Source organism: Apus apus, chromosome Z (assembly GCF_020740795.1).
Source record: "Apus apus isolate bApuApu2 chromosome Z, bApuApu2.pri.cur, whole genome shotgun sequence".
Lineage (NCBI taxonomy): Eukaryota > Metazoa > Chordata > Aves > Apodiformes > Apodidae > Apus > Apus apus.
In genome coordinates this window covers 51,148,914-51,171,886 of record NC_067312.1, presented here as the reverse complement: position 1 = coordinate 51,171,886, position 22,973 = coordinate 51,148,914, and the positions used below count along the sequence as shown (strand labels likewise).

The 22,973-nt window shown below is 39.7% G+C and overlaps 1 protein-coding gene across 4 annotated transcripts in view; it reads left to right on the top strand.

Moving 5' to 3' along the window:
* The window catches only part of MCC (MCC regulator of WNT signaling pathway), a 211,012-nt gene that overhangs the window by 166,102 nt on the left and 21,937 nt on the right, over window positions 1–22,973 (top strand). For 3 of the 4 annotated variants that reach the window (XM_051641985.1, XM_051641982.1, XM_051641983.1), the window contains 7 exons: window positions 3,243–3,389; window positions 3,702–3,791; window positions 4,463–4,611; window positions 6,330–6,470; window positions 8,095–8,195; window positions 10,667–10,850; window positions 17,706–17,940. In XM_051641985.1, the coding sequence (XP_051497945.1) occupies window positions 3,243–3,389; window positions 3,702–3,791; window positions 4,463–4,611; window positions 6,330–6,470; window positions 8,095–8,195; window positions 10,667–10,850; window positions 17,706–17,940 (1,047 nt within the window). The remainder of the gene's footprint in view (window positions 1–3,242; window positions 3,390–3,701; window positions 3,792–4,462; window positions 4,612–6,329; window positions 6,471–8,094; window positions 8,196–10,666; window positions 10,851–17,705; window positions 17,941–22,973) is intronic. The other variant, XM_051641981.1, reaches the window with a different exon arrangement.

Here is a 22,973-nt window from a genome sequence, read left to right as displayed (position 1 = left end):
TAAATTTTTTTTCTTTACTTGCATTCACCCATCTGGTTTTGACAATTTTGTAATACATTTCCTTTAATGTCTGTCCTTCCTCTCTCTCGCATTTCTGGGTGTTTATTGTGTCTCATGTGCTATACTGTATTCTATTCTACTAATAAATGTAACCTTCAGAAAAATTTTTATTACCTTGGTAACAACTGTTAAGACTGGTGGAAGTATCGTGCAGGGGTGATGAGACAATTTTTAATAATATTTTCCAAACTAGTCTTTTTGCAACTTATGCATTCACCAGCACAGAGAAGAAACTGGCTCTTTGGAACTCTTTTTTTCTTGAGTCCTGTTCTTTGGTCTTCCTTTGTTTTTTCCTGTAGAATTATTGCTAGTGTGGAAAAGTACTTTCTGAGGAGGTTGTGCATACTGCTGTATTTACACTGGAGCGCTGGTGGCCAGAAATAGTTACCTGGACTGACTCTGGTCAGTCCAGTGGGTGAGCAGCCCAGTCATGAGATTCTGGCTCAGTCAGTGTGTGAACTGTGAGATCAGTGATTTCACAGGTCAGAGACACTTGCCCTGTTATCCTGTTCAGGATTACTATTCAGTCCTCAGTGTTGCTAAAGTTAGTGCAGTTATTTATAGCAATTAATTCAGCATGTAATTTATCAAATGAAGGCCTGAATAAGTAAATACATCAAGAAGCATGAATATGCAGAGTTTCTTTTAAGTTGTAGCTGCTTCTATGCTAAAGTATTAAAGCAGTGACTTGCACAGATTGTGGCTGTGCTGTGAGTTTTCTTTTATAAATGCTTTCCTAAGCGAAGTTTTGCCTGGCTACAGACTTAGGTGTGTTCATTTTTCTTTTTGTTGCTGCTGTTGTGTTACAGGTCCTTAAGAATAATTGGCTGTGTAATCACAGCCAATAGCAGCTGCTCAGTTATAAAATACAGAGAATACTTACCTGTGCTGGAAGTTTATGTAGTATGTTCCTTACATAAGGTGGTTTTAAACTTTGGAGGCAATGAATGCTTCATATTTTAAGCAGCTTTAGTACTCAGTTTCCTGGTAGGTTCAGGAAGATTTCCTGAAATCTTCCAGGGCTAGCTTCTGGACATAGGTGAATATTTTAGCAATTTTAGAGTAAGACATTGAGGCAGGCATTTGATTTTATGAAGGCTACTTCTCTAGTGGTTTTCCTGTATGCTTGTTTGTTTTTAAGCAATGCTGTAGCTTAAGTACTTGGCTAATTTAGTTTGTAACAGCCTGGGTTAAAATAATTAATACTAAACATGATTTGATTTAATGAAGTTTAGGGTTGTGGGGTTTTTTGGTGCTTTTTTTTTTTTCCCCCAGTGTTGATGCCACAGTATAAATCCTGTCTGCACTGGCATTCCACATCTGCAAGTAGAGACATGCATACATGGTTTATTTCAGTTTTATGTATATTAGCAAGCTGAAACAATTTGTTTGCATCAGTAGAGCACTTCTGTCCTTAAGCTTTGTGTTAATGCAGCTGTACCCATGCTGAAATGATATACTTCTGCATGAATGAATGAGGCCTCAGCTGCAAATATGGAGACGATATGTGCAATGAATGTGCACTTTACACACTCTGCTCAGTTTTTTTGTTTGGTTTGGTTTTGGGGTTCTTTTGTGTGGTGTATTGTTGTTGTGTTGTGTTTTTTTTTAACAGACCAATGGATTTGATCAGATTTTGTTCAAGGTGTAACAGTGCTCCGTGACTGAACAGGGAAGGTGTGAGTTCAGTTAGCCTCTATGTGCTCTTGCTGTTGCCAGCTACAGCTTTTTATTAGTAACATGCAATTTCTCTGATACATAAAACACAAAGGGTTTTTTTTCTTTTTTTTTTATTTGCACATACCTAAAAATTCTGTTATTTTGACAATTCCTCAGGCAAGCTAACCTTCACTTTGCATACAACTGAAGGAGAGGCAGGGATACTCTTCATGGCAGTAGAAGCAGACTTGTAGGAGATCAGAGGAGGCATAAGATGTGTTGACAACTGGAGGGAGTTCAAGCTTGAACTCATTCCTTAGTGCAGTAGGTTGAAAGGGTCTGTATATGCTTTGCAGAGAACTGCAAGCAGAGATTGATGAAGCACTGACCACATACTTCATGAGCTTGTAGCGGAAGAAAGCCTAAGCTTTGATTCAACTTTAATTTTGCTTTTTTTACTAAGGGATTTGGGCTTGCTTAGTCAGGTCTTTGTGTAAATGTATTGTATTTAGTATAAAACCACACTGGTTTAGAGAGTAGGAGTCAGAGTTGCGTTCATGATACAGGTGGATATCAAATGGACTGAACCTTTATTTCACTGTACTTTTGGTAAAATTTCACCAGTTCTGTTTTGCAGATGGACTTTTCCAACAAAATCAGCATAGAAACTTGGTATTAAACTGTCTATATTCAAGGAAATTTTCTCTTCAGATGGCTTTCTCCCCCTTCACTCATCTCACACTCTTTCTTTGAGTTTCTGTGGGAAAAACCAGCTCTGTCACTTTACCTTATGGCTTAATTGTTGCGATAAGTAGACCATTTGTTGTTCCTCTGTTAACAGTCTTTCCAAGGAAAGCGCTATAATCCTGAGCTCAGATACAATTTGGCTCCTGCTGAATTTATTTATTTTTTTTACCCTTTGGTAAATCTTTTGAAAATCTTTTGATGTCAGTTCTACAAGTATCTGATGTGTTATGAGGCCTGTGCAATGTTTGCAGTGCATGGTTAGAGGTAGCTTCTGCAGACTGTTGGTTGGGTACTTTGCTGGTATTTTTTTGTCTGTACATTGCTCACGGTGTGGTAGCTTTACTTTCATTTCTTTGACCCTAAAATATGACAAAGTCATCCTGCGATATGTCGAGTTTTTTCAACACTTTCCGTTAACTGCTGAACCTTCATTTTATTTGCATCATAATCTTAGGCTGAAGAGTAAGCTTCACCCCAGAGATAATAATTTCTATATAGAAAAGCTGCAAAAAACAAGCCAAAACTTTGAGCAATTTCTCTACAGTATTACATTTGCATATTTCCACATTGCAAATAGTTTTAAAAACTGACAACAATGGAATTTTAAAAGAACTTCCATTCCTTTGTTCCCCCCATGAAAACTTTGTGGCCACCACAGGGCAAAATATTACTTCATTGTTCAAGTCTGAAGCAATTAGGCAGGGATAGACAATGAGAAAATCTCCAAACTATTTAAACCATAAAAGTGGAATAAACAATGTTATGTTTTATTGTAGGTTCGGGAACTGCAAACACGTTTGCAAAGTGTGCAGGCAACAGGCTCTTCCAGCCCAAGTCGTCTCACTTCTGCCAATCGACCCATTAACCCCAGCACAGGAGAGCTGAGCACGAGCAGCAGCAGCAATGACATTCCCATAGCCAAGGTGAGCTCTTGTGTGTTCCAGGAACGCTTCTCAGTACCTGGGCAGAGCAGGCTTCATTTTGCACAGCTGCTGTCTAAGTATGTGATTAACTGAGAGATATCTAGAATTCCCAGGAGTTTTTGGGGGTCCTAAGCAGGCCCATGAACTTCTGCTACAGAAGAGAATTAAACACTAGTGACGGTGATTCTCTCAGTCACAACACAGGTGTCAATTTTACACAGGTTTGCAAGTGTAGCTAGTGAACAAAGGCAGGCTGTGTAATCTTTGTGGAGTGTGGTTCATGTGTAACGTGTGCAGCATTCTGACTTACAGATTGCTGAAAGAGTGAAGTTGTCAAAGACAAGATCAGAGTCTTCATCATCTGATAGACCTGTCTTAGGATCAGAAATCAGCAGCATAGGGGTAAGGACTAATAATTGTGTGCATGCATGATACCTTCTGAACATAACCAGTCTTCAATTAAAAGTAGCGTTGTTTTTGTACTAAACTAATATATGAGCTAACTTAAAATGCTTTAAAAGTTATTTTGAGAAAAATACTTCAACAGATAATATTTCACCCAGTATTAAGATCCCATTTGCTCATAACTGGTGGCTAGAAATCGTTCTCTCAGTGACTTGAAGAGGATACTTTTGGAGTCAGTTCCTTCAAATTACTCTTCTTCGAGACAAGACTGTTCAATTGCATTTTATGACTTCCATTCAACAGAGAACTTGGTTCTGGTTTGTAATGCTGATACAAATCCATAATGTTGTTGTTACTGCTTGTTAATATTTGTTTCACTGAAGAACTTAGCCCTGACTGTTTTCAAGAAAGTAAATAACTTGCATATTAGCTTTTAAAGTGTATTATTAAATAGTTGTCTTCAGCCTTTAGTTAGTAGAATTTAAAATCAAAAGAGCTTCTTAATGTGGAGATTTGTAAATGTTCTGTTCATTGTAAAGTTCATAGTAAAAACTGAACTCTGAATGCCTTAATGTGAGTGCATGCAAGCAAAGGCAGCTCTTAGTGCAGCCTGTGTGAGGAATCCAGTGGTTATCAATTCACAATGATCTGTTAACGACCCTGTGTAGGTGTCTAGTACTGTGGCTGAACATTTGGCACATTCCCTCCAAGACTGCTCAAACATCCAGGAAATCTTCCAGACTCTTTATTCACATGGATCTGCTATCTCAGAAAGTAAAATCCGAGAGTTTGAAGTGGAGACAGAGAGACTAAACAGGTAACGTGAAAATGAGATATGCTCAGATATGTCGTCTGCTATTAGCTTGATTAAAGCTACTCCTTTTTTAATCCTTTATGAACACTTCAGATAAACATGGAAGGTAGTTGATGAAGAGAAGATTGAATTATATGCCAAAGATTTCTTGCCATTTGTATGAGAGTTTGGTCATGCATTATTAGGTTGGCATGGCACCTTCACCTGTGACAATTTGCCCTGTAGAGTCTCATTGTCTGTGGCTGACCAAGTAGACATGGCATCATTTTTAATAAGACATATCACTGCTAAAAGTAAGGATTCCCATAACTTAGTATCCATCATTCTGGAATTAGCTTGCTTTGTTTTGCCCTGAAGAAACAGAATTACAACATAATTGTATCATTTAATGTACTGATGTATGGTGTTGTGCTGTATATGCCAGTAAATAGACTTAGGTCTGTAGAAGGAAGATTGCAGGCTTCCAGTTGCAGTTAAATTAGTGCTGGTGTTATCCTTCAGTAAGATCTATCAAAACCAATGATTCCTGTCCTCTTTGGCACATAAAATCAAAATTGTGGATCTGGAATGTGAGAATCGTGTCTTAGCATGTTGCCTTCCAAGTTCTCTCCTCCCCACAGCTGTCTCAAATTCAGTCTGATCAATACAATATCTCTTTTATTTGTAGCTCATGCTTTTGTAGTGATGCAAAATGGGATCCTCCTTCTTTTTCTTTTCCTTTTTTTTTTTTTTTTTTTACTGTACACTGCACAATTTTGCTTTGACAACATATATCACAGACAACATTATAGTAAGCATCAAAGAAGATTATGGAAGTGAAGAATCTGAGGGTTCTAGCAGCTAGGAAAGTCAGGACTTCATTCTGATCACTGAATAAATAGCATACTAGCCTTTCTTCTTCATGTGTTTTTAAAAAGTCAGTGATTTTAGAGAGCTGGATGGCACTGATTTCTTCATTAGCCACCTGTCCAAATTTTGAAATCATGTGCCCCTCTGTTTTCAGCATATGTCCAGTTCTTACGATTAGGTGTAGTACATTGATACATAGTGCAGTTATGAGTAGTGAGAATAAACAGTAATACTGATATTCTGAAGCCTCATTTTCAGATTCAGAGCTAGCATTGTTGAGAAGAATATTACAGCTTAGCCCTGATAAGAGCTTCTGTTTGTCTATTGCCAGAACTTTTTAAGGTTTCATTGTGTCATAGAAACTCCACATTTTGGAAGTTACCTCACTTATCACAATCAAAAATACCTCTTCAACTGAGATAGTTATTCTGGATGTTCCAAATAAAGAGGTTGTTTATGCAGCTGCATGATCCTTACACACACCCACACATAGCACTAGTGAATATGCTATTTAAAACAAGAAGCAAATGTGGCAGCAGGAAGTGAGGAATGGAGGCAGAAAAATTAAGCAGAAGGTTAACTATGAGGCTGTCCTACACAGTCTTGTGGCTACAAAATAAGGGTACAGCTTTCTGCTTGCTGCTGTTGCACAGCATTATGGATACGTTTTATGGGAAGGAGAGAAGTGGCTGTCCTTGGAGAAATTGCTATCCTTATGACTCTTGATATGGGACACAGAACTGATCATATTTGTTAAAAATCTTGTGTAGACCAAGTGGTATTTGTTGTTTTAAAATATGATTGTTCTAGAGTTTTCAGGACAGTGTCTGCAAGCTAAGCTTGAAGGTTGAAAATTACTTCCTTTTCTACAGCCGTATTGAGCACTTGAAATCCCAGAATGACTTGTTGACAATAACACTGGAAGAGTGCAAGAGCAATGCCGAGAGGATGAGCATGCTTGTTGGGAAGTATGAGTCGAACGCCACAGCCCTCAGGCTTGCACTGCAGTACAGGTATGTACTTACGTAGAGAGTGTCTTAGCCAGAAAAAGAGTGAGCAGGGGAGACTTGATAAAAACCTCTGAGAGTGAAATTGTTGGTGTGCCATAGTAATACTGTTTATTTTGGTTTTCTCCCTGAAAAAAAAGGGCCCCTTTTGTTTAAACTACTTGACAAACTACAGAACTGGAGTTATTAATACAAGTCTATTTCAAGCCTAGTTCACCGGCAGTAGTCAACTTGATCTAATAGAAATGTATAGAATTTTCTTTTTGTTTTAAAGTACTGATTTAACAGTTGAATTAGGGGTTGTGTGTTGGATTGAACTGTCTCTGCTGTATCAAGTCCTATGATACAAGTTCTGTCTATTAGGGTGGCACCATTCACAAGACTAGCGGACTGAAGAGGAATAGTGTACTTCACATCATCTAGAGGAACTTCATATTCCATCTGTTGGAATTGTGGATTAATTGTTTTGGTTTTGTTTACACGTATCTAAATTTGCTTTAAACTATATCTAAAAAGATTGTGTCATTTAACTCCTTCAGCTGCAACTAATTTGGGACAGTCAGTTCTAATCTTAAGACAAACTGTGTACCTTTTAAAGAATGCATTCTGTTAAAGAATGCATTCAGCTTAACGGAATTACAAAGAAACGTAAATTGCAAATAAGCATATTAATGTGTATCTTTTCAATAACATTAGAATGCAACAGAAATGAGAGACTCACAACTTTACTTAGATCCATTTTGTTGTAAGGAAGAATATCTTACAGCCAGGACAAAGCAAGATGTCCTTTCCATTTCTTTCCATTCCATTCCCTTCTGTTTCTTTCCTTTTCCTTTCCTTTTTTTCCTTTTCCTTCCCTCCCCTCCCTTCCCTTCCCCTCCCTTCCCTTCCCCTTTCCTCCCTTCCCCTTCCCTTCCCCTGTCCTCCCTTCCCCTTCCCCTGTCCTCCCTTTTTCTCTTTGTCCTCCCTTCTCCTCCCCCTCCCCTTCCCCTCTCCTCCCTTCTGCTCCCCCTCCCCTCCCCTCCCCTCCCCTCCCCTCCCCTCCCCTCCCCTCCCCTCCCCTCCCCTCCCCTCCCCTCCCCTCCCCTCCCCTCCCCTCCCCTCCCCTCCCCTCCCCTCCCCTCCCCTCCCCTCCCCTCCCCTCCCCTCCCCTCCTTCTTTTTTCCTTTATCTCTTTGTTTCTCCCTTCCTTTTTATTTTTACTTTTCCTTCCCTTCTTACTATACTTCCTATAGAGTACTTACCTAGTACAGTATAGAGTACTGTATTTAGTGAAGAAAGCCTGAAATAAGTTTATCAAGCGACTATGTCAAACATCATTCCTATTGCTGACTTTAAAGGATGCTTCTGGAGCTCACATCACATCAGATCATTCACTTTGTTTTAATTTCTTGCATTACTTGAGGCCAACCTGGGACCATCATAAAGAAGGAAAGGCTGTTGAATGCTTTTGATAGAAGCTATGTGTATTGTGTCATTTGGTATCGCTGCTGCTAGACAAGTAGTAGGGAAACATGCAGTTCATCAGCTACCTTTTTGTTGTTGTTGCTGTTGTAAGTATTCTTCCACTCTAAACTGCAGATCTGTTTTGTGTGATTTTTGTTTTTCTGTGGATTTTTTTCTCTTTCAGTGAACAGTGTATAGAAGCATATGAGCTCCTGTTGGCATTGGCAGAAAGTGAGCAGAGTCTTATTCTTGGGCAGTTCAGAGCTGCAGGTGTTGGCTCCGTTGGTAAGATGTCAATGAATCACTTTATTTAAAATATTTTTTGCATGTCAGATAGCATTAGAGTTAGTTGTAACAGTGAATCATCTCTTGATGCATTACTTAAGAATGATCTCTGGTCTTTTATTGTTTTTCAGTAATTAAATCATTTTATACACCCAATAAAGTAGGGGAAAGAAAAAGAGAGACTGGAATTAAATAATAAAATTCACCACCAATTTCAGTTAACTTGCATGTACTGTCACAGGGTGATGACTGTTCTGGCAGTGGTGAGGCTGCTACAGGCATGCAGCTATACAGTGGAATTTCTAAACAGTACTCAGGGGCATATGTGTCTTAGGGCCTTGCAGCTGTGTTAACTGAAAGTATGGATTTTGTTTGAAGCAGCAACATTATACTCAGCCTTTAGTGAGGTGAGTCTAGGAAAAACTGGGATTAAGGTAATACAACAGTAGCATTGAATAGTTACCAAAACAGCAAAAACAATTTCTCTAGGTTTTTCACCCCATATTTTACTTTTGCTCTGAAACTTTAAAATGTTCAATCTTATGTTTTACTGTGTTGTTGGGGATATAAGACTATGAGTTCTGGGTTTTTCTTATTTCCTGGATAGTTAATCTTGTGGCTAGGTGGCAGAGTTTTTTAATAGGCTGCTCAACAGTGGAATGAGCCATCTGATGTACAGTTCAGTTTGGAGCTTGACTTTGCTGCTGGTTCCACTTTTCTGATGGGAAGAGGTGTTCACACAATGTTAATCTGTGATTTTTAGTTTTGATTGTTTTACTGATAGGAGAAGTTAGCCATAGTAATCTTCAAGTAGAGGGAGACAAAGCCTGTGTGGTTGAGAAAGTATTATAACATTAACTTTTCAGGAGTCACTGAAATGTAAATGGAAAGCTGTTAGAGTAGAGTGACCATCTGGCTGGCATGGTCAGCCTCTTGTTTCAGGTGGCTACAGATGCACTCAGCCTACAGTCACTGTGCTGATAACCATGCCCCTTATTTTGCACCTCTCCCGGTGTTAGAAGCAGGCCCTTGTGTACCTGTCCTGGCCTGTGCTGTGTGTGCCATACACTAAACATTAGAGTGGGTGTCTGAGATTTTCATCCACCTCTCTTCCAAACTCATTCCTTTCTACAATGTGCTAGGGAGCTTTCCCTGCTGGCAAAGATCAATGGCCAGCAAAAGTTAATTTAGTCTTGGCTGTTCCATTGCATAGGTGGTAGAAAAGGAGAAATACTTTGGGTTTGAGTAGGCTTGCATCTTGCATTAATTTTCTGAAAGAGAGTGTAGTTTATTTTTTATATAGGTGTCTGCCTATATAGGTATTATCCATTACAGCCCTGTGATAGAAATTGTGCAAATTTCCCATTACATAACACAGCTTGAAGGAAGTTGTGTTTTGTTCATGTACCTTTATTTTCCTGTGAAATTTGATTAAAACACCTCAATAAAATAGAAGATTTTTTGTTTAAAGATAAGTTGGGCTTTATATCAACATCTGTGAGTGGAAATTCATGGGAGTTGCTTCTGCACCACAGAGCTAGCACATCCAGCTGCTCTTAAAAGAACATTCTCCCTTCCTGTCTTCTGCATTAGTGTTATTTTTATTGCACTCACTTCATTTAGCAAGTGAAGTGTGGGTAACTGGTCTTTGACTCAAATAAGGATGAAATTAAAATCTGACATATAAAAAAACCCCACTTTACTCTCTGACATCTTTGTATTGTATTTGGCAAAGTGTGAATATATTGCAGCTTTGATGAAACTTTCATTGTAGTCACTAAGATGTCTTGCTTTAATGACTTGACTCAGCTGGAGTTAGGACTGTAAGAATAGTGACAGTACGGGTTTCTCTCCTGCCTCTGCCGAAGGGAGGGCTTACCAGCTCCATAACTACTAGAAGTTACAGCAAATTAATAAACACCAGTGCTGCTTTTCTTTTGTTGTGTTTTTTTTTTTTTTAATGCATGACTGTAAATGCCGAAAGGCTGCTTCTAAGCAGTAAGGCAATTAATTCTGCCAGCTGGGAAGATAATCTGTAAGAAGGTGTTCTGGTAAACCATTAGTTGAGGTAAAGGTGCTTGCGAGAAAAAGCCCTGGAAATTACCACTCAGTGAAACAGCACTGCATGCTGTTAATTTAAGTGTTTCCTGTGTATTATTAATTTGAAATCCTTGCCTAATCCTAATGCACAGACCTAAATGCACCGTTACAAACAGACAGGCTGGCTAAGGTAAAGCATCTAAGACATGTGTGCAGAGCAACAACTACCTGGAGCTTACTGCTGGGAGAGAGATGCATTCAGGCCAGTAGCCTGTTTAGCACTGATGCTCATGCGGAAGTGAAGTTGCTTTTACATCACAGATTGGTAATTTCTTGACATCATCTTGATATAAACTGAGAGTGCATAGAAGGATCTTTAGTCTTGCCTTAGCCTCCTCAGAGCTCTGAAACATGGTTTGCTTGAAAACTAGGGGACCAGACAGGTGATGAAAACGTCACCCAGATGCTCAAGAGAGCCCATGACTGCAGAAAGACAGCTGAGAATGCAGCAAAAGCCTTGCTGATGAAACTAGATGGGAGCTGCGGAGGAGCCTATGCAATCACTGGCTGTAGTGTGCAGCCCTGGGAAAGCCTATCATCCAACAGCCACACAAGGTAACGGCAACTCATCTGCTTTCCTAATCCCCAGGTGTTTGTTTTTAAGCCAAAAGTTATGTTATCTTGTGTTTGCTGAACTTCCTCCCTCACCTGAGTCCACTGACTTCTTGAATTTATAAATCGCTATGCCTCAGTGGTCTGATTGCCTTTAGACTGAGGATCTTCAGCCAGGAAGGGTTTTGTATCAATTCATTGCAAATGTGACTCTGAACTTTTATCTTCCCCATAAAGAGCAAAACCATTATGTTTGGTTTACTTCAGTGACTTTCCTCCTGCTTTATTGGAACTCAAATCATGTGCTTCTTACTCACATCTATCGTTTGCAGACAGCACAGACATACAGAGAACCAGAGATCAGAAGTATGCTGCTGTTGACCTTGTGGCATGCTCAAGAATTGTTTTCTAAATGTTCCAAATCTAACCATTTTGTTTTAAACCATTTCCTCTACCTTCTCATTCCCCTTTGCCTGCCTACAAATCCTTCCTTCCCATGCTCTTCTTCTGTATGTGGAGTGGCAAATGAACATCATGACAGACAGAGCAGATCTTCCAGGAAAGGCTTGATGTTGCTATTTTTCTGAAGACCTATAAAATAAAGAAACTTAAATGACCTATTATTGCAGAAGTGTTCCATACATCTGCTAGCAGCTTCATTTTGAGTCATTGTCTGCCTGCAGTATAATTGTACTCTGTGCAAGTGAATATGTGTGCTTGTGTATGGATATGAATTTGGCAAGCATCCTGGATAAATATAGGCAAACATTTTTCTTTTTAGAAGTTATTTTGGTTTCTCAGATTCACTCTAAAACTTCATTTTCTTTCTGTTCTTTATTCAAATGCTGTCATTTTTTGACACTTCTAAAAGTTAATTTTAGTAGTATATAATTTCGTCTTCTTGCTGATGCCTCCTCCAAAGGATCTTATTTCCTGCCATGTGACTAGCATGGAATAGTTAAAAACTGAGCAAAAACATGACCTGACGAAACAGGGTTCAAACATGAGGTCAATTCTGACATTTGGTTCTGAGAAGTTTTATGGTGTACTTTCAGTCCAAGAAAGCTGTGTCTTTATTCAGAAATCGATGTGACACATTGATCACTCATTGTAACAAAAGTATTTACTGGCCTTGGAAGGAAGACATACAAAGCTGTTTCAAATACTTTACTTGCCTCAGTCTGCATGCATTTATGCCATATCTACACCTCCATGTGACCATGCTGTAAGTGGCCACATGTAGACTGAACTTGTTTTCCATTCTGTTGTTTGAAGGAGAAATTTTTGGTTGTTCAGACCTATCTCAGTGTATTTTCTTGCTGGTGAGATATCTGGTATATAGTCAAGGCATAGGGGTTCTTTTTGGGGTGGGTTTTTTGTGTAGTTTTTCTTTGTTTTGTTTTTTCTTGAAAATACTTCACATAGTTGCCAGTATTGACTGGGGAACATTGGCAGGAAGGGGGACAGGGATATGTGTGGTGTTCCTGTTCTACTCTCTGTTCTCCTAGCCTTTCACTGAGGTATTTGGTAGGAATACAGTTTTTACATTCTTGCTTTGTTGAACATCATTTTTTGTTTTTTTGAGGGGGAAGATAAGGGAGGGAGGTGTGTGTGTGTTTGGAGAAAAATAATCTCCTAGGCTTGTTGTTTACCATAAACTGTTGGTGGACAGTTGGCAAGGCAGGTATATGTGTACATAATATGTTGGCTGAGCAGACACAGTTTCAGCAGAGTGTGATTAAAATGGCATAGGATTTCAAAATTCATCAGTATAAACTGTGTCATGAAGTGTAAAAATAAAAATGTATATGTTTCTGTGTGCAAGAAAGATGTTTTAGCTTACTATCATTGTAGGATAATTTTTACATGGAACAGAATATTGTACTGAATAAGGTAAATGCTTTGCTATATGTAGAACATGAGAAGAAAAACTTCTCTCACCCAATGGGAGCACAGCAAGGTGGGAACTTGTCATCTGGGCATCCTGATGTGATCATCACTTGCACATTTTTGTGCCTCTCCCCTCCTGCCACACACAATGTCATTTTTCTTTGTCTAAACATACATATCAGTGAAGATATTTATGAAACTTTAGATTTGTCACGAAATACAAGTCTTCTTTCCTTCTGTTGTGTTCAAGTGGTATGTGATAGAGGTGTTCTCAAGTTTTTCCTTCATGTGGATCCTGTCTCAAAATAGAGGCATTCCCCTCTTCAGCTTGCTGATACAAAACACTGTGCCAGGCCGTACATGGAAAATCTGTGCTGTTTAAGAAGACACACACTTTTATTATATTTATATCAGTAAATGTTCTGTCTCAGGTTTAAAAAATAGAAAGTTTTGTCTTTATCTCTAATTTCTCTGTCATTCTGGATCCTTTTGTTTCTCTCCAGGACCCTACTCCTGCTTTTTGGATTTACCCTGCCTGTTGCCAGCTCTCTAAAGCCATTCATGCATGCCCCCTTGTCACTGGTTTCCTTGCTGCTCTAGACAGATAGCCCACTGCTGCTGACCTCCAGCACTCTGTGATGTTGATGGTTTCAATTTCCCTTTCTTTGCCATGACAATAGCAATCTAAGCAAGAACAGGAAAGCAGATAGCAGATTTCTAGCTGTTCCTTCAGGCTTAATTTTTTTTTTTTTCTTTTGTCTTAAAAAACTTGGCAGTCCATAAAACTGGGAAGTACAACAAGCCCACATCACTAGTGAGTGCTGTGTGAACCACCACGTGGGGAGCACTGCACTGAAATGAACAGATTTTTAGATTACTGGGTTCAACCATACTCTGAATCTGCAAGACTGGTTCTACCATAGCTGTTCCTTTGCCCTCTGAAACCAACTGAGTAAAAGAAGTAGTGGGATGATGAAAATTCTCCTTTGCTTGGACTTGTGATGAGTAACTATCCCTGCTGTTTGAAATCCTATAGAATGGGGACTTATAGTGGAATTGTTGACCCATCTGTAGCTTTGGCATTTCAAATGAGATTCTGAATGTCAAATCAGTGAACATACTTCTGAAAATAAATGCTTGGGAGCCACTGGTGGCAAATGGCAAAAGACTGTGAAAGGGAGCAACTAAAATGAAAATAAATGAAATGCAATGAAAGAGCATCACAGAGGTTGTTACTGGTGAAGTGAATAAAAATAATAGCAAGCATTTCAACTCATTTGGCTGGCAGCAGCACAATAATGCTGCCAGTTCATTTTTTGAAAGTAGAAATAGGTCTTCAGTTTAGCTGGAAGTCATAATTATTTTAATGGACAAAAGCTAACTATAGAACATACATTGGCAACAAGATTTGACTGATTAAACCTTAAAAAGAAGGAAGCAAAAAAGGACTCCATTTGTAACACTGAGTGAAAATTATGGATTTTATTCCCTGCAGTGCTGCGAAGCCCAGCCTTACATCTGGACTGATGGATGGAAAGATCTGGTCTCTTATAGACAAAGGGGTTCATTAACATGCAGTGTCACAAAATATCTAAACTCAGCCAAATCTAGGACCGTATCTCTCATCAGAGTCACCTCAGATTTCAGATAAGTAGCTGACAGATGAGATTACCTTAGCTGAAGTGTGTAAATAAGTTATTTAGAAATATCCCAAGGGATATATATCCCCTTAATTTTACCTGTGTAACACTTCATTGCTAGACTGAATGACTATCAGAAGGAAACAGGGTGGTTTCACCAAAGGTTCTGATTTTACCTAAATATACTGTTTGCCTTTTTGCTAGTATTTTTTAGTTTCTTGGGAAATTACTATCTTTTGGCTTTGTGCTGTTCCAGATCGCAAGCCACCATGTTCAGCTAGAAGATGGTTGATCTATGTATACTGTGTATCAGTTTAATTCTTAAATATATAAGGTGCTGTGCAGACGTTAAAGTACGTTTTGTGGGTTCGGTTCTGATGGTGTTATTTTAGTTCTATCAACTTTTGTATTATGTGCACCATTGCTGAGTTATATATTTGTTTATTGACTTGATTTTTAACAGATGAACTGAAGCTTATATAGGGTTTTATATGCAAAATTGTGTAGAGTACAGGAGTTACTCACACAGAGGCACTGCTGAAAGACATTTACACCCATCCGCTGCATTTTATACACACATATATGCATGCAAACACATAGATGCATGCCAGCAAATAAAACTGCATGTGGCACTATACCAACCTGCATAATTTCCCCAGGCTGTGTGTGTAAATCAATTTTAGATGTATGTATGACATCATTGTAAAAGGCTTGAAGATGAAGCAAGCGGGAAGAAAATTTCTCTTTGCTTATTCTGAATGCAACAGCAGTTAGAATGAGCAGGTTGATGTTGTATTTCTTCCAGGTGTGGTGAAGCTGTGAACCTTTCTCTATCCTTACCTATATACTTGAGAAACGAGAAACTACACATCTTTTGCAAGTTTCATGTGGTTTTTGGATAGATGCCTTATACTACATACACATTCTGTCAGTCTCCTTTCCTTTGTCCTGATTGCTGTTAAAAGGAAGAGAGCAGTATCTGAAATCCAGGATCGTATGTTCACCAGCTGCGGACCCTTAAATAGATCAATGGACTAACTTTATGGCTGTGGAGAACTGTATGGTGGGGCTTTTTGGGGAACACACCCTTGCAGAGCTGTCCCGTGGCAGTTCAGAAGCACCGCAGCCTTGTTTCTGTCCCTCATCATGCAGCAACCTAAAATGAGCTTTATACCTCCACTTTCTGCAACCTATACTGTTTCTGGTCTGCTGAGTGGGGGCTTGCTGCTAAGTGTCAGGGGCGGGGAGGGAAGTTTCTTGTCCCTTTGTGTGCTGGCTGAGACAGCTTCCTAGGGATGGTTCCCTCACCTTAAAAAACAAAAAACAAAAAACAAAACAAAACAAAATAAAAACCAACCCAGCAGCTTGCAAGCTATTCACCAGAGGAGCCAACTCGGCTGTAGTCAGGCAGGCAGCCAGGACTGAAGTAAAAGCAGCCTGAGTATCACCGGCAACAGCCCAGGCTGTCTTCCTCAGTCTGAACTGCTCTCTCTGAAAATATATGTGCATAGCTATGGCCAGAATCTGTGAATATCCAGTGTGAGGTTCAGCACAATGTAACAATAGATTTTCAGCATTTTTGCTCAGGTTTCACTTCCAGCAGGAGAGCTAGGTTTTCTGTCCCTTGCAAGTGAAAACTGAGATGAGCTCTTTGTGTCCCAAGATGCAAAGCCTGTTGTAGGCTTTAGAAGCTGTCCTTCCTCCAGCTGTTTTATATCTAATCCAGAAAAACTGTGCAATATGAGTACTGAGAAAACTTGCAAGATTATTTTAGTACAGAATTAAGTATTTCTCACATTGTCTATCCCCATGATTTTTATATCATTATATACTTCAGAGAGGTATCTTTAGACTCAGTAAAGCAAGATTTATTGTTTTGAGATTCTGCAATGAAGAACCAAATATAAACAAAAATTTGCTTCAACCTGAAAGGGCTTCTTGCATAGTATATGTACTGGGTATTTTTAACTTCGCTGAAGTTGGAAATGGATGAAAATAAAAGCAAAGACCTGCTTACACTTGTGGTAAATATGGCATCTACTATCCCTAAGAAAACTAAGGAATAATGGGATATTGACAGAGAACTGTAGCAAAGAATTGTAATGCAATATTCCTTGAGAGGGAAGGATTTTGAGACATCTTTGTAGACCTGCCAATACACCATCTCCTTCAAGGCTGTGCTTGGAATTTGTGGGAAGATTGGCAACTATTTGGGGCACTTAAAAATCAGTGTAACTTTGGCTGAAGTAGAACCAAAACAAAAGAGAAAAATCAAGCCTGTCTTGATAGGCTTACCATTTTCCATATGTATAACATATTTTAGAACATCATCCCAACTCTCACAGCATGTAGTGGGTGGGTCCTTTTTTCTTCCTACAAAAATGTTGAATAGCAGTGCAATTTGATACAGAAAGTGATTTATTCCCCTGCTGATAACTGAGATCATCTAGCATTCCAGACAAGCACAGTTAATGGATGACTTATCCCTCACCCGGCAGCTGATTACAGGACCTCAGGAGACAGCAGGCAGCTTTGAGTGAGGTTATAGAAACAACATGGCATTTTATTTTCCTTTAAGTGCTGTTGCAACTATATTCAGCCCTGAAACACTAGGGCTGTATCAGTGTCTGCCCCCTGCAGCACTGGCATGCATGTAGGTGAGTAGGCAGCACTGAGCCACCCCTGCTATAAGACATCAATTCTCCCTTTCTGCAATCTCTTTGTAAATATTTGTGGGACAGGCTAATGGCAGCTATTGGTTTTATGCCTTTAGACAGGAGAAGTTCCACCAAGTCTGATTATTTTTATTAAAAATCCTGCAACTCCTTAAAAATATCAAGAGATGATAACTGCGGTTGCCATCAGCAGATTTAAATGAGGTCTGCTCTGATTCTTTTTTCTTAGCAGATGCTTTTCCCAAGGAAGATGAAGACTCAGTGGCTGAGCAGCAGAGAGAGATTCAGCCTGCTAGATTGCTAAGAACTCTTCAGTAGCTTTTTATTTTTAAAATTAAAAATAAAGGACTTGTTTCAGAAGACACCATTCCAGAAAAAGTAATTCAGTTTTATGTCACTAAATATCTGGCTTTGCAGAGAAGTTGTCACATGATTCAATTTTCTCATGCAGCTCAGAGAATTAATTTTTTTTCTGAATTTGTCACACCCCTCTGCAATGTCTAGTCCATGCTACATGTGCCCTTTCTGTGAACTCTTAAGCAAGATTCAGATGTGTTGATGAAATATTGGGAGAGTGTTTGATGTAAAAATACAGATACTTTTTTCCGAATGTTGTTTGTTGTTGTTTTTACCACTATTCTTTCTCTTTCCAGTACTACCAGCTCAACTGCAAGCAGTTGTGATACAGAATTTACAAAGGAGGATGAGCAGCGGCTGAAGGATTACATCCAGCAGTTGAAAAATGACAGGGCAGCAGTGAAACTGACAATGCTGGAGCTGGAAAGCATCCATATTGATCCCCTTAGTTATGATGTTAAACCTCGTGGAGACAGCCAGAGGCTGGACCTGGAAAATGCGGTCTTGATGCAGGAACTTATGGCAATGAAGGTATTTTATTTATGTCCAACAGGCTAACTTCACTGCTGACAATGCACCTGCGCTGCAAAACATTCTGAGTTGCACTCATGGCAGGCTTTGATAGTGATTACTGGGTGAGAAACGGTAACTTCGTTGAAACAATCAGTAGTCAATAGTGACGAGCTGTGCGTGTGTTTTAAATTAGGCAAGGACCTCATCTGTGACTCTGAACTTGGAATGCTCTCCTTGGCAAACCAGATGCTCTCCTTGAGCAGCTGAGTTGCGTGAGGGTGACCATGATACAGCACTTTGAAAGGCCCAGTTCATTACTTTAATTACAAGCCTGCAAATGTGCATCTTGAATCTTTGTGAACTGAAGCAGAAAATTTCACCTGCTTTTAATACTGCCGTGGAAGGAGGAACAGTCTGTCAGAAGCTATCATCCCTAATGCTCTCCAGCACTCAGTTACAAGTCCAGAGGTGTTCCAGGCACTGTGATGCAATCTATAGCTTGGTTCAGAGTGTGGCTGTAATGACTTTCAGTAACAGGTTTTTGGAGAAAACTCTGGTACCTAAGGCCACGTCTATGTGTCCAGTGCTAAAGATGTGATCTAGAAAAACGGACCTTTATTGACCAAGGATGGAGCTTTAAATCTGGCTTTTATATAGCCTTTGAGAGAGGTGAACTAAAACGTAAGAATATTTAAAGGCACTATGAGCACATATCTGCATTTAGAAATTGTCTGGTTTTAGTTCAGTTTAAAGAAGTTTGATTTCTGCATGATAGTAAGTCTTATTTTAGTCAACTACTGGAAGATATGTCAGATGATGGTATCATGTGGAACAGCAAATCCTAATTTTTTCATAAGCTTCTAAAGCTATAGATTTTTGTTCAGATGTGCTACTGCTGGCTAACAGGTAACTTAGTAATGATAATTATGTTCTTAGTGGTGCTACCTTTCCATGGTGACAAAAGCAATTTTGCAGTAATGCATTCAGTATTTGCAGGTCAGAAAAAAAGATTGTCTGCTGCCAGTTAGAAGATTCAAAGTTACATTAGTTGTTTGAATGTATTGTTACCAACAGCAATATATTCCCTATAATTGAAGCATGCAAGATGTACTGGAAGACATCTGTAGATAGTAAGGTGTGTATTTCAGATACCACACTTCTCCTCTTTTGTTTTGAGATCTTCCCTGAAAAAACTTGACTGGTAAAAACAAAACTCAGCTTTTGATTGCTGCCCTTGCATTCCCTGGCCTATCAGGAGCACCAATCCTTGCATGTCATAATTTCTGGCATAGTTTTGAGAGCTGGTAATCCTTTTGTTGACTAAACAGTCATTTAACTTGTTTTTGATACAGGGTGTCCCCTCATAACTTTTGGCTGGACCTAGCACATTGGGTTTTGACTGCAGGAATTGTCCTTAGAAGAAGAAATCTTTCTTCTTCCTTGTTTTGTGTGCAATGCATAGTGGAGCAGACACACATTTTACATAGGTGGCTAAAGTCACCTTCAGTCCTTTCTTGTAAAGGGAAACTGACAGTACTTTTGTTCATTGTTATTTGTTGTACTTCACTGGAATTCACAACTGCAGGAAATCCCTAGGTTGCTGAAAGGGATACATCGAAAATGCAGGTTTGTCAAAGCTTGGAATGGATTTGTTGGTAAGTGCTCTCCTGCTACAGAAATTGAAAACTCCTGCATTTCTTCTGTGCATGAAGTATTATGAAAGGCACAACTACACTCTGCTTTGATCCCAAGAGTATGTGCTACTATAAAAAAGATGTTTTGGGGATGATTTCTCAGTTTCCCTGTTGATTTATTATTTTTTTTTACTGCTTTGGAGTGTAAGACATAGTGGTCTGCCAGTACTTCTATAAAATCCAATTCTTTGCTTCAAGCAATAATTAACCATGCTTCCAAATATATTCTCATCTGCCATTTGTCATCACAGTGGTCCTGCTTTGAGGTCAGTTGTTGTCATGCCCCAATTAGCAAGGAGATTACTTCTGCTGGGTATAAATAATTCTTGCTTTACAGCCTTTCTGCATTTCAAAGGACTTAATCTAGATAAGAAATCTCAGCTTTCTTCACTGAAAATTCTTCCTCTTTTATGTACAAGTGGTGATAATATTGCTCGTAAAGTACTTGTAAAGGCTATAGTCTTTTAGTAAAGAATGTAAAGAATCCTCATGTCCACCTTTATTACAGCATTTGTTACTCTTACAGATGTAAGCAGAAAAATGCAGTTAACTAAAGCATGGCATTTATCTGCTCTGATATTTGTTTTACTTCTGAAGGCAGGTATATTCCAGCTTGTGTATTGTGATCCTTCTGGAGTCTGTTTTTGTGACTTTTAGGACTTTTTGCTACTTAAGAGTCCTTGCTAGTTTATTCTTCTGACATAACCTGATCCAGTACTAATTTTAATGTTGAGGGTGCTGTGCTGTTTCCAACAGTATTGAGTCAGGAGTCTTTAATTTTCTTTCAAGTTTTCACCCAAATTCAGAATTACAGTATGACTGCAAGTACAAAATACTCCTCAATATTCAGTTAATGCCTGCTAGATTTAGTACTTGAAGCTTGTGAATTTGCATGGGTTGAGTCTTCTGCAGTCCACTGGAAGAGTGACCACTTGCTACCTCCTCTCTTTCAGGGTTTCATTTTATAAATGCTACTTGTGCTTTAGGTCTAGATATGTTAAACTGCAAAATATTTCATAAACATCCTGTAATTAGAGCAAAAGGGGATAGTAAATATACAAAGTTGGTGTTGTCATTGAAATGAAATTTAGACACTATCTTTAGAAAACATATTTTCATGGAAAAAATTACTGCATATGTCAAGGCTAATTAACTTTCTAAGTAAACCTCAGCTACTTATATTTTCCCACATGAAAAATTATTGTTGCCACCCTGTCTCACAGGTTCTATGTATCCATATCAGAATTCTCCATGGTAGTTTTAATTTTTAACTTCAACTTTTACATTCTTTTCTGTTTCTTCCCTGGGAGCCTCTGTGAGGCACTGGCTGACAGTTTACTTCTGCTTTGTCTTTGCTTCTGCTTTGTCTTTGCTTCTGTACTTCAAAGTCACATTGTCTTGACATGAGAAAACTAACATTGGGCATGCTTTTGGTGTCCATGATACATCTTCTGGGACAGGTTGCAAACTTTGGAGTTTCTATATCATGATCTAAGCTTACTGTCTTCCTAAACTAAGGAGTTAACCACTGATCCACAAATGTATTTTGAGCTAGGATATGTAGTACAAACAAACATTCAGTCTTTAAGTTAAAACTTCTGAGTCATAGGAAAAATTATTTCCACAGATTCATTGTTGCAGTGGTTCAGTTCACCATTTTCTTCTAGTAAATGCAGGGATGCAGGTTATGCAGGGATGAGGTCAGGAAGGCCAAGGCACAGCTGGAGCTGAACTTGGCAAGAGATGTTAAGAAAAACAAGAAGGGCTTCTACAGGTACGTAAACCAGAAAAGGAAGGTTAAAGAAAGCCCCCCCTGATGAGCCACAATGGTGAAATGGTAACAACAGATGAGGAGAAGGCTGAGATTCTCATTTTTTTACCACACACTTCACTGGCAACTCCTCTCCTCATAACTCTCTTGTTGATGGCCCACAAGATGCAGATCAGAGAGACAAAGTCCCCCCCACTGTAAGTGAAGATAAGGTTCATGACCATCTGAGGAACCTGAAGATACACAAGTCCACTAGGCCTGATGAAATACATCCCAGAGTCCTGAAGGAATTGACAGATGTAATTGCCAAGCCTGTCCATGATACTTGAAAAGTCATGGCAGTCAGGTGAAGTCCCTGGTGACTGGAAGAAAGGATGTTATGCCCATATTCTAAAAGGGTAGAAAGGAGGACCCTGGGAATTACCAGCCTATCAGCCTCACCGCTGTGCCTGGGAAGATCATGGAACAGATCCTCCTAGAAGACATGCAAATGCCTGCCTCCTAGAAGACAGGGGCAAATCCTGCCTGACTAACCTAGTGGCTTTCTACAAGAAAGTGACTACATCAGTCAACCAGGGAGAAGCAGTGGATGTCATCTATCTGGACTTCTGCAAGGCCTCTGACAGTCCCCCGCAACATCCTTCTCACTAAATTGGAGAGATATGGATTTGATGGGTGGACTGTTCAGTGGATGGTCACATCCAGAGGGTAGTGGTCACTGGCTCTGAGTCCAGATGGAAAACGGTGACAAGTGGTGTCCCTCAGGGGTCTGGATTGGAACCAGTGTTGTTTAATATCTTCATTAATGATACTTAATATCTTAATTAATTATATTGACAGTGGCATTGAGAGCACTCTCAGCAAGTTTGCAGATGACACCAAGCTGGGTGGTGTGGTTGATATGCCAGAGGGACAGGATGCCATCCAGAGGGACCTGGACAAGCTGGAGAAGTGGGCCCAGGTGAACCTCATGAGGTTCAACAAGGCCAAGTGAAGGGTCCTGCACCTGGGCCGAGGTCACCCAAGATATGAATACAGACTGGGGAGGTCACACTTGAGACCAGCCCTGTGGAAAAGGGCCTGAGGGTACTAGTGGATGAAAAGCTGGACATGAGCCACCAACGTGCAGTTGCAGCCCAGAAGGCCAACTCCATCCTGGGCTGCATCAAAAGAAGTGTGGCCAGCAGATCAAGAGAGGTGATTCTGCCTCTCTACTCTGCCCTGGTGAGACCTCACCTAGAATATTGCATCCAGCTTTGGTGCCTCCAGCACAAGAAAGATGTTGCCCTGTTGGAACGTGTCCAGAGAAGGACCACAAAAATGATCCCAGGGCTGGAGCATGTCTCTTATGATGACAGACTGAGGGAGCTGGGGTTGTTCAGCCTGAAGAAGAGAAGGTTCCCAGGGGGCCTCATAGTGGCCTTCCAGTACCTGAAGGGGGCCTGCAGGAAAGCTGGGGAAGGAACTTTTGACACAGGCTTGCAGTGAGAGGACAAGGAGTGATTGTTTTAAGCTGAAAGAAGAGAGATTTAGGTTAAGAGATCAGGCATAAATTCTTCAGTGTAAGGATGGTGAGATACTGGAAC